At 50.4% G+C, this 13,953-nt stretch overlaps 1 protein-coding gene across 23 annotated transcripts in view; it reads left to right on the forward strand.

The window, feature by feature from the left end:
- LOC147684447 (uncharacterized) overlaps positions 1 to 13,953 on the forward strand; it is a 1,151,265-nt gene that overhangs the window by 718,601 nt on the left and 418,711 nt on the right. For 17 of the 23 annotated variants that reach the window (XM_086940390.1, XM_086940377.1, XM_086940386.1 and 14 more), the window contains one exon: positions 11,809 to 11,895. The exons of the other annotated variants lie outside the window; for them this stretch is intronic. In XM_086940390.1, the coding sequence (XP_086796516.1) occupies positions 11,809 to 11,895 (87 nt within the window). The remainder of the gene's footprint in view (positions 1 to 11,808; positions 11,896 to 13,953) is intronic. 23 annotated transcript variants of the gene reach the window in all.

A 13,953-nucleotide genomic window follows, 5' to 3' on the forward strand; every position in this document is an offset into this window, starting at 1 on the left:
GATACTCCTGGTCTACACGTGTTGTCGCTGGTGTGAGAGGTAACATCCTCTAGTGCATAAAATTTGGGCTGTCCGGGCGTAAATACGTCTCCTGTAGGAGAAAAACGTCCACTTAGTGTCTAGTGAGGTAATGAAGGACCTTACGGGTCTTTCTATGGTCGTTAAGACCCCGTACATTCCATGTTAACAGAACCAACGAGTCAGGGGATCGCTCAGAAGGAGCCGTCTGAGGGTCGTCTGTAATCGTCTGCGTCTTGGTGTAGTGTCACAAATCCAGCTTTCCGGTGTGCGCCATGCCCATTTAGTGCACTGATGCCTTAATAAACTTCAAGAACCATCAAATTAACAATCCCTCCTACATAATACGGAGTCCCTCCCCCCCGCCCCCCCCAAGTCCTCCCAAGTCTGCTCAACCCGTACTTCCCATATCTGAAAGAAACACGTTAGTGATTGATTCCTTACCTTAGAATATCCCCAGGCGTCAGACTGGATCCGGAAATTTTTGCGTAGCAGTACCCTTGCGCGTCGGTAGGCGTCTTCTGCGGCTCCGCGTCCGTCGCCGGCGTCGTGGGCGCTGTTATGACGTCCGTTCTTCTTTTTTCCGCGCCAGCAAGCGCAGATCTGGAAAAAGCAGTACTTCTAGTCATTTTTTGACTAACTTTTTGGATCATTTTGATCATCTTTTCGAAGTCGTACGACTCCGATCGGTGCCATAGGGAAGCCTGGATTTAAGCACTGCGAGGATTGCGACCGCACGATGTCAGTCACGGATCCTCACCACCTGGGTCTACTCTGTCTAGGCGTCGACCACGATGACAAGGCCTGCTCCGACTGCCGGGCCCTCTCTTCGAAAGCCAGGCGGGAGCAGTCCCGCAGGCGACTCGAACTCCGGCTGTCGGTTCGGCGTCGCGAGAGGTCCCGGTCCCACGGAAGGTCGAGGGACAGGTCCCGGGGTCGGAGCCACCACAGCTCCAAGAGTTGGCACCACTCCTCCGGGTCAAAGTCGTCGTCAGGTAAGAAACACAAGAAGTCGAAGAGGCGTCTTCGCTCTTCTGACTCCCCCCGACGGTCGCGTGACGCGGTCGGGGATTCGGGTGACACCGCCCACGCGGCTCCGTCTGAGTCGCGGGCGCTGCTTCCAGCTCCACACCCTCTGGTCCCTGGGTGAGACGCGACGCCGGAGGAGATCGAGCGCTTCCTCATGGCCATGAGGTCCCGCTCTCCTCCGACAAGCTCCGCGGGGCCTTCGGGCCCAGCGGACCCGTCTGGGGCCCCTAGCGGGTTGGGAGCTTCGACGCCGCCACCTTCAGGCCCAGCGCCGCAGGGCCCCACGGTCCCGACACCGCCGCAGGGCCCAACGGTCCCGACGCCGCTGGCTCCTTCGGGCCCGGCATCGAGGGACCCCACTGGACCCGCTTCGGGATCGGGGTCGTCGCCAGTTGACCTTACGACCCCCCCCCCCTGGCGTTGGTCCGTCAGGTGTCACCTCCGGCGCCGTCCTTGGGCGACGCCGTCCCCGATGCCTACCTCGCTCCTGTTCCGGCGTCGGAACGACGCTTGGGGAGGTTTACTTCAATGAACTGGCTCCATCAATTGACAACCCTGATTATCAGGAGATGGGTGATGAGGAGTATTGGGAGGGGTCTGAGGACCTTCTGACCCTAGAGTGCCAGTCTCAAGAGGACTGGACAGGTGAACTTGGGGATGCCAGTGGTCTGGACACTGGTTTTGTCTTGCCTCCTACCGTGGCTTTGGAGGAGGGGGCAACCTACAGTGTGGTGTTGATGAGGGCTGCCAAGGCCTTGGGCTGTCAAGGCCTTGGGCTGTCAAGGCCTTGGGCCTTGAGCTCTCCGTCGCGCCGTGAGGACTAACCTCCTCACTGAGGTCCTTTAACCGCAGTCATGCCCAACAGAGCCTCTGCTGCTGTTTAATGAGGCCTTGACCGACGTTCTTTTGGGCACTTGGTCCATGCCCGCTACGGGTTCGCCTGTAGATAGGAACGTGGCCAGACGCCACCGCCCAGCCCCGGGCGACCCGGTTTTCCTGTCCACCCACCCCACCCCGAGAGCCTGGTCATCCAGGCATCCATTTCCCAGACCGCATTACCGTCGGCTCCGCCGGACAGGGAATCCAAGAGGTACGAGATGTACGGTAAAAAGGTCTTCTCCTCCCTTAGTCTGGGACTGCGGTCTTCCAACACCGCATGCCTCTTGTGCCGCTACACCCACTCTCTGTGGGATACGGTTGTGGAAGTGCTGCCAGAGTGTCTGTTGGAGGTACGGGCCAAACTCTGCCAAGCCCTTGTGGAGGGCCGGGATGCAGCCAGATATTCTATCCGGTGTGGGCTGGATACCACCGACTCACTAGGTAGAGCGATGGCAACGAGGGTGGCGATTAGACGCCACGCCTGGTTGAGGTCCGCCAACTTTTCGGCCGATGTCCAATACACATTGATGGACATGACGTTTGATGGCCTTTTCGCCTTTTTGGCGAAAAGGCAGACCATGCGCTTGAGCGCATTAAGGACTCCAGGGCTACGGCCAAGTCCTTGGGCCTCTCGGCCCCGCGCCAGCAAACTGGTGCCTTTCGCTCCTTTCGTGGCCAAGGAAGGGGCGCCCCCACACGTGCTGCCAGCCACACGCCGCAGGCTAACATCCAGCGCGGTGGCGGCCGTGGAAATCGCCGTGGAGGCGGTCGGGGACAACGGCGAGGTCAGTCCACACACTCCCCTCGCAGCATCCGCCTCTAAACCCTCCTAGTTCCTGCTTTTCGGCCCATGTGACGCCAGTGGGGGGCAGTGTTCGCCATTACCACTCTCACTAGCACTATCACTTCGGACAGGTGGGTGCTGCAGATCGTCCAAAGGGGCTACTCCCTCCCCTTCGAGACGACCCCTCAAGCCATGCCAACGCAACACCACCGTGTATCGGAGGATCATTTGCCGCTTCTGCAGGAGGAAGTTTCGGCCCTCTTGGCCAAGGGGGCCATCCAGCGCGTTCCTGGGCCAGAAGTATGACGTGGTTGCTACTCCCACTACTTTCTGGTACCCAAGAAGGACAAAGGGGGCCTACGCCCTATCTTGGACCTATGGAACGTCAACGGCTTCCTCCGGAAGGAGAAGTTCAAGATGCTGACTCTGGCTCAGGTCTTAGCTGCCCTGGACCCAGGAGACTGGATGGTAGCGTTGGGCTTGCAGGACGCTTATTTCCACATTCCCGTCCTGCTGGCCCACCGGCGTTACCTGCGGTTCACGGTAGGCCACGAGCACTTTCAGTTTACCGTGCTCCCCTTCGGCCTTACCAGCGCCCCACGGGTGTTCACGAAGGTGATGGCGGTGGTCGCAGCTCATCTGCGCAGGTTAGGGGCTTCAGTCTTCCCTTACCTCGACGACTGGTTGTTGAAGGCGGGCTCGCCCGAGACAGTCGTCAGCCACCTCCAGACGACGGCAGACCTCTTGCACCAGCTGGGGTTCTCCATCAATGTGCCGAAGTCACACCTGTGACCCTCTCAGCTCATTTTCATCGGAGCGGTTCTCCACTCGGTGCAGTTTCGGGTTTACCCACCCGAACCCGGGTCGGGATATACAAGCTTTGATTCCAATCTTTCAGCCTTTATCCTGAGTTTCGGTCAGGTTGACGCTGCGGCTTCTGGGGCTGATGGCTTCCTGCATCCTTCTGGTGCATCACGCCCGTTGGCGGATGCGGGCTCTGCAGTGGGACCTGAAGTTTCAGTGGGCTCTGCATCAGGGCAACCTGTCCGACCATGTCCTGATCTCGGAGGGCACTGCGAGACAGCTGCAGTGGTGGCTCACGGACCGCGGTTGGGTCAGCGGCAGATCCCTCTCCCTTCCCCCAACCGGAGCACGTAGTTGTGACGGACGCGTCCCTCCAGGGCTGGGGAGGCCACATGGGAGAGGCGGAGATCAGAGGCCTCTGGTCTCCGGCTGAGTCCCGGCTCCATATCAACCTTTTGGAGCTGCAGGCGATTTGTCTAGTACTGAAGGCATTCCTCCCCTCTGTCCGAGGGAGTGTAGTGCAGGTGTTCACGGACAACACCACCGCCATGTGGTACTGCAACAAACAGGGCGGGGTGGGGTCGTGGACCCTCTGCCAGGAGGCTCTGTGCCTCTGGCAATGGCTGGAACATCAGGGCGTAACCCTGGTGGTTCAACACCTGGCAGGTTCTCTGAACGCCAGGGCGGACGAACTCAGCCGCCGGTGCATGATGGATCACGAATGGCGTCTGAACTCTGGCGTGGCGCAAGGTCTCTTTCTGCAGTGAGGAGAGCCTAGGTTAGATCTAGTCGCCACCCAAGAGAACGTGCAATGTCATCAGTTCTGCGCGTTGGAATTTCCAAGGCAGCACTCGCTCGGAGACGCTTTTCGTCGCAAGTGGAGTTTCGGTCTGTTGTACGCCTTTCCGCCTATGTGAATACAAAATCCTAGGCCATCCACAAAATAAGTGACCATAAAGGCTAGGACCAATGGAGAAAAAAGAATTGTCGAAAGATAAAGTGTATATTAAAAAATATATATATTTTTAATTAGACATAGATAAAAATCATATAGAGACTCAAAAATATAAGTCAAACTATATGATACAATAAAATAGTTACATATACAATTCTTGAAAGAGATACATCAAACACATTCATTAAAAAACAAATACATCATCGTAATAGAGTAGATCCTGACTGATTTTAACGTTTATACAAAAAAGGGTTTTTTTCTAAAATGACAGTTGCACTTATTGGAAGTTTATTAAGTGGACTCGACGCGCGTTTCGGCAGTAGAAGAACTGCCTTCTTCAGGAGTCGTTGATGAAACTCTGAAAAGAACATTATAGGAAAGAATGTTATGCATAAACGTGCACATGTTCTTTTACATACTTACTACATCTATTTGATTACATACCTATTTATTCATTACACAATACAGAATTCGAAACAACTCTTTATCTATCCGAGAGGTCCAGACATAAAAATTAGTCACTTAACGTCATATAATAGACTGATCTATGTACAAAGTTAGTGCAGTACTTATCTAGACATAAAGAACCATCAAAGATATAGGGTTCATTCTTGGTATAGGTACAGTTGATTATTATAAAGAACATTTACACTTAATTTCTCAATAAGAGTTTCATATTAAAGAATGATCACGGATGATCTATTACGATCTCAGTTCAGAATACTCGCATGTCAATTCACTTACATTTGTGGTGTTGTATATTACTCCGTTCATGACAAAGGAATCGATGATAACTTCCTTATTTTTTAGAAAGGAGGCCAAAAAACACACAGGGCCACTTGATGAGGCTGATACCTAATTTAAACAGCATGATGGATCACGAATGGCGTCTGAACTCTGACGTGGCGCAAGGTCTCTTTCTGCAGTGAGTAGAGCCTAGGTTAGATCTATTCGCCACCCAAGAGAACGTGCAATGTCATCAGTTCTGCGCGTTGGAATTTCCAAGGCAGCACTCGCTCGGAGACGCTTTTCGTCGCGAGTGGAGTTTCGGTCTGTTGTACGCCTTTCCGCCTATACCACTTCTGCCCAGAGTGCTGAAGAAGATCAGGCGTGACCGGGCATAAGTCAACCTTGTGGCTTCGGACTGGGCACGAAGGTACTGGTATCCCGAGCTACTCAGTATATCAGTCGATGCCCCGGTTCATCTGCCTCTTCAGGAGGACCTTCTGTCGCAGCAGCAGGGGACGGTCCTCCACCCGAACCTGTCCAGTCTCCACCTCCATGCTTGGAGATTGAGCGGCGACAGTTGAGGCCATTTGACTTGCCTCCTGAAGTCTGTAACATCATTCTGGCAGCCAGGCGTCCCTCCACAAAGTCGGTATACGCCTGCAGGTGGAACAGATTTGTGGCATGGTGCACAGCAAAGGCTGTGGATCCTCTCTCTGCCCCTCTTTCTGAGGTTCCTCTCTTTCTTCTTTCTCTTGCCCAGCAGGGCTCTGCTCTGGGCACTATCAAGGGCTACCTTTCTGCTCTTTCAGCCTTTTTGAGGCTGCCTGATCAACCTTCTTTGTTCATGCCCCCGATTGGTAATCGATTCTTGAAAGGCAACACGCATACTTTCCTTCCTGTGCCCCTTGTGATGCCTCAGTGGGACTTGAACTTTCAGATGCACAAGTTACTACTTGTGTAACGATATATCTGTAAGAGACATTAGTTAGTAATAGATTCCTTACCGACCCACCCATCCTCCCCGTTCTGCGAACCGATATCTAGGGTTAAGGTCATCCCCTTTCAGGGCCCTAGTTTCAAGGCACCAGTGTTGGTTTTTAGCATAGCTCTGCGTTTCTGGGGCGGAAAAGCTGTGTCTAAGACCTGACGTCAGCACGCGGAGGCAGCGTCTAAGTACTCCGACTACGTCATCACGGCGCCCACAACGCTGACGACTGACGCGGAGCCGCAGACGACGCCTACCGCCGCGCAAGGGTACTGCTACGCAAAAATTTCCGGATCCAGTCGGACGCCTGGGGATATTCTAAGGAAAGGAATCTATCACTAACTAATGTCTCTTACAGATATATCATTACACAAGTAGTAACTTGTGCACCAAACCCTCCCACGCCTGCCCTACCCCAACTTGGCCGCGGACACCACCCCTCCCACACAGCAACCACCCCCCCTCCCCCACAGCAACCAAACCCCCCTCCCCCCACAACCCACAAACATTACTACCATTTCACAAGTGTGATACACATCGAGTGAGGAGGTAGCACGCAGTTATGAAAGTCTCTGCTCTGATGCATATACAGGAGCCACCTCCCTGCCCCACCATTCTGAAAAAGAAAGCGTGCAGCGCCGCTTCACTGTAGTGTAGCCGTTAGTGGTCTAGCCTCAGGCCTAGTCCTGATTGTCCAAGTTGTCTCCCGTCGCCTTATCTGGGAGTTCCTTTTCAGTAGAGGACCGATGTTCCCTCCGCCATTCCTTCAGGGCCTTCTGTAGAGCTGTAGGGTCAGTAAAGATCAAGGAACGCGCCTGACGATTGACACCCAATTTCGCAGGATACAACATCGCATAGTCAGCTCCCATATCACAGAGTTGCCGCTTCATCGGGACTAACTGTCGTCTCGCCTCTTGAACCCTGGCAGTGAAGTCAGGAAATAGAGAATTTGTCGACCCCTAAAACTGTAGCGGCTGTTTCTTCCTGGCCAGTCTAAGCACCGTGTCCCTATCCCTATAGTTCAGCAATTTTGTGATTACAGCAATTTTGTGATTACAGGTCGAGGTGGCGCACCTGGCTTTGGTCTAGGGCCCAGGGATCTATGAGCCCTCTCTACCACAAACATCTCAGAGAAGGCAGTGTCGCCTAGCAGGATCTTCAAAAGGCGTTCTATAAACAGCTCCATATTCCCCGTCTGGGTCGTTTCTGGAAGGCCAGTGATGCGGAGGTTGCATCTCCGAGAGCGTGCCTCCAAGTCCTCTGTCTTGTCTTGTATGACTTGCAGGGCCCTGTTCAGCTGCTTATTTTCAGAATCCAGGGTGGTGTAAGCCTCCTCGACTTCTGTTAACCGTTGTTCCGACATGTCTATGCGTTCCGCATGTTTATCTATTCTCTCAGCCATGCGGTCCATGCGATAGGTGAGGACGTCAATCTTAGTTCCCAACGAAGCGATACCTCCCTGTAGACTTTTTTCCATGGCCAGTAGTAGGCCACGAATATCTTGTTGTTGGAGCTCTCCAGCCGTGTCCGACCCACTAGCCCCCTCCTCCAAGGGATACTCAGTAGCCTTGGGCCTCTTCGGGTCGAACGACAGCTTTGGTTGGCTCCTGTCCACTCGCCCCATCGCGTGTCACATGAGTCTCCCTGGCTAGGGCACCGAGCAGTCCAACCCAAAAATAGGGGGGACGGGGGGACGGGAGAGGAAGACCCCCGGCAGCTGCACTCCAACACAGGTAAGTCCACGCCTCAAGCACTGCACCTGTACCTGGTACTGTCTGTCTGGGGCACCACCCAGGAGGAGCACCACCCCCAGCAGGAGCACCACCCCCAGCAGTAGGCTTCCTCTCATGCGTGTAGGGCAGCACAATCTCCACTCCTCCATACTCCTCACCAGCCACGTGTTGTCGTCCACCCTCCAGCAGGCCAGGAATCTCGCAGAGGAATCTCCCAGGCAGTCTCTGATGGAGAGAGGGGTGGGGGGGACCCCCGCGCCGAGACCTCTCAATCCTCCAAGTTTTGGCTTGGCAGCAGTCCGCCTCGCAAGGGCGAGTACCTCAGACCCCGCCTGTCGTAGAGAGGCCTGTGCTCGGCTACCGCGTCTTCCTATGTCACAGCGGGCCACATCAGGGGGATGGGCGCCCCCGCCTCTCCAGGCCAGCCACGGGGAGAAGCTGTAGCGCTCCCGAAGCCCAGGCGGTCTCCAATAGGGCCCCCCGCTAGCGCAGGGACAGGGGGGGGCAAGACCACCCCCTCGCTGGGCGAGCAAGGATCCGGCCTCCTCCCAAAGGGCAAAGATTAGTGGGCCGCTGTATTCCGCCTCCACGCGCCCCCTCCAGCCGCTCTCGCGGGGATAGATTGGTTCAGAGCTCCCGCGGCGGCCCTAGTGCCCGCTCGAGTCTGCCCCCTGGGCCTCTGCGTCGCTCGCGTTCTCCTCCTCCTGGCACAATCCGGACCCGATGGTCGCCGCCGAAACCCCCACCACGGCAGGACAGCCCAGAGCTGCGGAGCGCCAAGGGAGGGCCAACCCCGCTGCGGACCTCCACTCCAGCGTCTGGCTCCGGCAGGCCTCAGCGAGCCGCGCTCACCCCAGAGGCGTCCCCAGGGGGCTGCAGGCCGGCGGCAGTCAAGTCTCTTGGCCCTTACGTCGAGAGGAGAGCAGGTAGGAGCTCCGTTCTTTCAGTCGTCCTGCACCGTTGCTGCTCAGCAACACGATCCCCAGGCTAAGGGCAGGATAAGGGTGCGCAGCACGCAGGATAAATGTAGGATAATTTGGTGAAGACAGGGAGCTCTCGGCTCAAGGGGCCATCTTAGTCGCGAGCTAGCTCCGCCCCCCAAATGCATTACTTTGAAAAACAAACTTGAATGCAAATTAATGACTTGACATCTCCTCTCTGCACCCTGCCACAATAAAATCTACTCTGCTTAATAGTTTCCTGTTCCTGGATAAATGATAACTCATTGCATTCATGTACATTCTGGTCCCTTAAACGTTTATTAATCTCAGAATCTAGTCAATTGAAACTGGATAGAGCCTCAAATTTTCAATGAAAGAAAGCTTAACTGTAATAAATGAGCACCTTCCCAATTATGTCAATCTTGCGGCTGTAGTCTTTTCATGCAACACGTTGCACAATAAACAAAATTCAGTAAACTGAATGCTGTCCTGCTAAAAAATGTTCAAAGGAGAATTTAACTTTGAGTGAACAGCAATCACAAAGTAGGCCACAATCTTGAAGATCTGCTACAACCGATCAAGTGTTCTCAGTCATTCCTTACAGCCCATCTGAAGATAAGAACATTAAATCTTATCATAAGTTCAGCAAAACAGTCAGTGAAAAAACATCTGAAGCAGAATGGTACACCAACCTTTGCACTACCCAAAGCTGTCCAAGAATCTCACTCGAGAGACACTTGTAGTGACTAACTCCATGTCCCTCAGCAAGTTGGGGTCCAACTAAGGCAACTTATCAATCCATAAACACAACAAAACACATTGAGTAATCTGTACAGTGGCCCTATTAATCTGGGACACCCTGGACACTTTTTATTAATGGATTCATCTTAAAAAGAATGCCACGTAGAAATGATAATCCTTCTTCAAAGACTAGATTTCAGAATGCATTAAACTTCACTAAAACACTTTTAGATTAGTTGTGAAAATGCTAAACCTTAAGACAATCAGCAACTCGCAATGAAGGGCATACTGCGCTTATAAATTACTTCTTAAACACTCATTTTCATTAGTGATGAATACATCTCTTGACACTCATTCGGATGTTGATAACCCCCAAAATGATAACGTACATAAAAGATACAAAATTTCATTGTCAATTATAATTTGGACCTTCTCCCGTCTTTTAGCATTTATTCTTCTACACTGAAAATACTGGGTGACTCTTACTGTTTTTTAAACAGTGGTGTTTCATGCTTTCTTGTACTTCGTGACCTTTTGGAACTTTTCTACAACATTGATTATGTGGACCTGATGCTGAACCTGCAGTCCTGTTGGGATTTTGTAGTAAAAAACCTTGAATTTCTTGACAAAATTGGTAAAGACTAGAAACTTAATTTGGGCCTGCCATAATGATCTGCAGTTTGCCTAGTTATACATATTAGATCCCATGTTATTCAACCTACATTTGGACCCGAAGAAAATCATGATGGAGAAGTTGGATATCCTCATCAACAACGTGTATAACATGCAACCTTGTTAAGAATATTCACCTGTAAGATTTTGCAGTTCTAAAGAACAGCAACTTCCTCAAACTCGACCACATAAACCGAATTTCCACTACTTATGCCAAATTGTGTGACTTTACCTTTGCTGAATGAACTCCTATTAACTGGCTTTGACCATGTCTGTCTCCACATACATAATTATTTAGTTCGTCCAGGACCATTCTGTAATCATGGAGCATACTGGCAATCATTCAGTCAAATTGGCTAAGCTCCACATTACCATCTTCATCTCCTGTATCAATTTCTGCAGGGCTGTGCCCATTGGCCTTCCACATTTTTTCTATTTCCCCTGTAATAGCTCTGTTCTATGTGCAGGCTTATGTTTATAAAAGCTGATTGGATCTGAGGTGGTCCTTCAGCGGTGCAGCAGCTCCCGTCTATAATTCTCTGTCCACCAAGCTGACTTTGCTGTCCTTCACTAGTAGCTTAAAAAGCATTCTTTTCAGCAGCTTTCTGGGAGACTTAATGAGATCATTCTCTCCCAACAAACTTTTAGATGGGGTTTTATGTCTGTGTTCAGTTGCTTGTGCTCCCATCTTGATCCTAAACTACTCACCTGGTTCCTACTTCTCACATGTTCTGCCATACACTTATTCTACCCCTCACCACTCCATCCCTTGTAGCCTCTGGCCCCTGCTTCATGCCTAGCAGTCCAACATGTTATATGTTAGTTTTTTGTATCCTAGCTTATCTTTCTTGGACTAAGTAAAGTCCTTCAGCACTTAAAGAGGTAGCAGCACCAAGAAACTAATAAACAACAAGATATCTATCTCTAAATGTGTTGTTTTAAGGCAGCACTTCTTTAATGAAGTGCCCTTATGCCCTCCAGAAAATAAACAATGTCTACATCCTAAAAGGCATAATTGAGCTACTTAAAATCATGTTCTTGTACCAAAGTATTTTTTTATGCAGAGGAATTAATTGGCTTCAGAGGGACAAATAGGATGCTGAATCCTTTAATTGTTTCGCAAAAATAAAGTGGGTAATACTTTGCTTTGTGTTCCTTAAAACTGAATCATGACACTGATATGTAGACTGTAAAAAGGGTTATAGTTCCCAGTTTCACAACTAATTTCCTCACCAAGTGGATCTAATTGTGTGTTCTAAACTTTATCTTGGCCACAGAAGTCTAAAATAGCAGCTGAAAGTTTCGAAAAAAGAAGTATGTTTACACAGCCTATTTGACAGTTCCAGAGCCACAGATGCTTCTATCTATCAAGGTTTCTGTGAAGCATCTCTACATCGGTTGTTGGAGTGTGGAGCAACCAGTACAGCATATAAGTGCAGGAGAAGTTCTTATTTTCAGAGTTCATGCTTCCCTGATTTATTTTTTTGTTAGTATTGTATCAATAGGAGTGAATAAACTCCTGCGTGACTTCTTTGCAGGAGAAGAACATTCCAGCAGTACTGAAAGATATCAAGCAGGAGAGGGGGGAAGGGATGAGCTCGAAGAGAATGAACACAATGTCTGAGGTGAGTAGGATTTATATCTTGACCTGTTCCACCCCCCCCTCTCTCTGCAAACATCTTGGCTGGCATCTCATGCTTAGGGGGATATGACACCCCCACCCCATCCCTGCACATTCAGAGTTCTGCTGGGCTGAGAATCTTGAGCTTTGAAATTATGTAAATACACATTCTGCTCAAACTGCTCACAACGCTGCTGTTGTGCTTAATTTTTGTAGTTTTCCTTCTATATAGTTGCTGCTTTATTGCTACTCCATCCGAATAGAGCTGTGCTTGCACCTTTATTCCTCAATAATCTAAATTGAGCTCTTCTTAATCTGTCACAAGTTATATTGTAAGCATGACTTAAGCCTCATAGGTTGCTGTCTTTATGCTCTATTGCACATCGTTGTTGTTCCCTTTAAAGGCATATCTATATGGTGCTTCAACAGTAGATTTACACCACCTTCCAATTATACAATCATGTAGTTTGGCACATGCTTTCCAGTGTAGTTTTTGGGTATTACATTTCTATACATGGACAGAATAAAATATCTGTAACTAAAACCCCTTTGTGACATTGAAAGTAACTACAACATCCATAATTTGTTTCCCCTGCGGATATATTTTAAGCTTTGCCCAGTAATCATCTATTCGTCATAGCATTTTTCCCCACTTGGAAAATTTAACTTGAGAGGCACTGTTTGTCTGCGCCATTGACTGTGGCTAGGTATGTATTTATTCTTTGAATGTTTTTCCTTAGTGTTTCATAAATTGGAGAATTTTTACTTGCCCTACTATTGGAACTTTCATAGAGTCCCATGATTTTGTATGATTCCCCGTCGTCGGAATGGGAGTCTCGGTAACAAAAATAACATAGCAGTAGGTACAAAAGAGAAAGCAAAAAGGTCTAGGCATCATTCCCTTTTGTAGCATATCCGCCTCTTTTTGTAAAAGAGACCAAACAAAGCATCAGCCAATCAGAAGAGCCTCACACCATAGAACCCTCCTGAAGGAACCTCGGAGCCTCAGATTTTCTACCGCACGTTGTGCTTAGGGAGTCTCCTTTGAGCTCTGCTCAATCTCTACTCTTTTGAGGTTTTTCTTCAGTTCTTTCTTCAGGATTGTTGGCTGTCTCTTCCAGGATGTCTGATAAGGAGAAGAAGGCCCTTTTTAAGTCATGTTCCACCTGTGACAAGGTTGTATGTTGAGGACAGGCATAAAGATTGTATATATTGCCTGTACCCAGATCATAAGGCTGCAGACTGCAAGATCTGCCGCACCTTTTCTACTAAGACCCTCCGGGACCGTGAGGGTCGGCTCCTCACTTGGCTCCAGAAATTGAAGTCTAGAAAAGAAACGGTGTCCAGCGACAGTGAGGATTCCTCTTCAGCTTCATCTTCTAGAAGGTCAGTCAAAAGGGGTAGGGCTTCCCCTTCACCTTCTGTTAAGCGTCCAGTGAAGGCCTCAAAAAAGACCCCCATGAGTCTGAGAGCCAAAGTCCTAACAAATCTCCTCACCGCGGTGTAAAGGAGATGGAGGGACCATCTACGCCGTCCACTGTGATGAAGACTACTCCAGCCTTCAAAAAGCCAACTTCTCTGTCTTCTGAGAAGTCGGACAAGAGTTCCAAGTCGTTGATGACGCAGCAGAAGGCTCCGAAGTCCAAGGTTAAAGTGGTGCCATCGACGGGCTCGTCGACGGTACGGTCAACGTAGACAGGATCGTCGACGGGGTCGTCGACGGTGGTGACAGCGACGACTAAGATTTCGTCGACAATCGTGACGACGACGGTGTCGTCAACGAGTGCTTCAACGACGGCACATCGACGACGCCAGGAGTGTCGACGGTCTCGTCGACGACTCCCATCTCGTCGTCGGCAGTGAATGAATGAATGAATGAAGGGAGTCTTTTATCGCGCAACTTAGCCCAAGGGCATCAAGGCGCCGAAGCAGGTCAAATGGGATGTAATCAACCAGAGTGGACTGTTACCGATAGACTTCAGAGAAAAAACAGGATTTTAAAGCCTTGCGAAAGAGAGCAAACGACAGTTGCCCTAGAAGTTCAGGGGGGGGGGGGGAGAGA

This window comes from Lissotriton vulgaris, chromosome 10 (assembly GCF_964263255.1).
Source record: "Lissotriton vulgaris chromosome 10, aLisVul1.2, whole genome shotgun sequence".
Classification (NCBI taxonomy): domain Eukaryota; kingdom Metazoa; phylum Chordata; class Amphibia; order Caudata; family Salamandridae; genus Lissotriton; species Lissotriton vulgaris.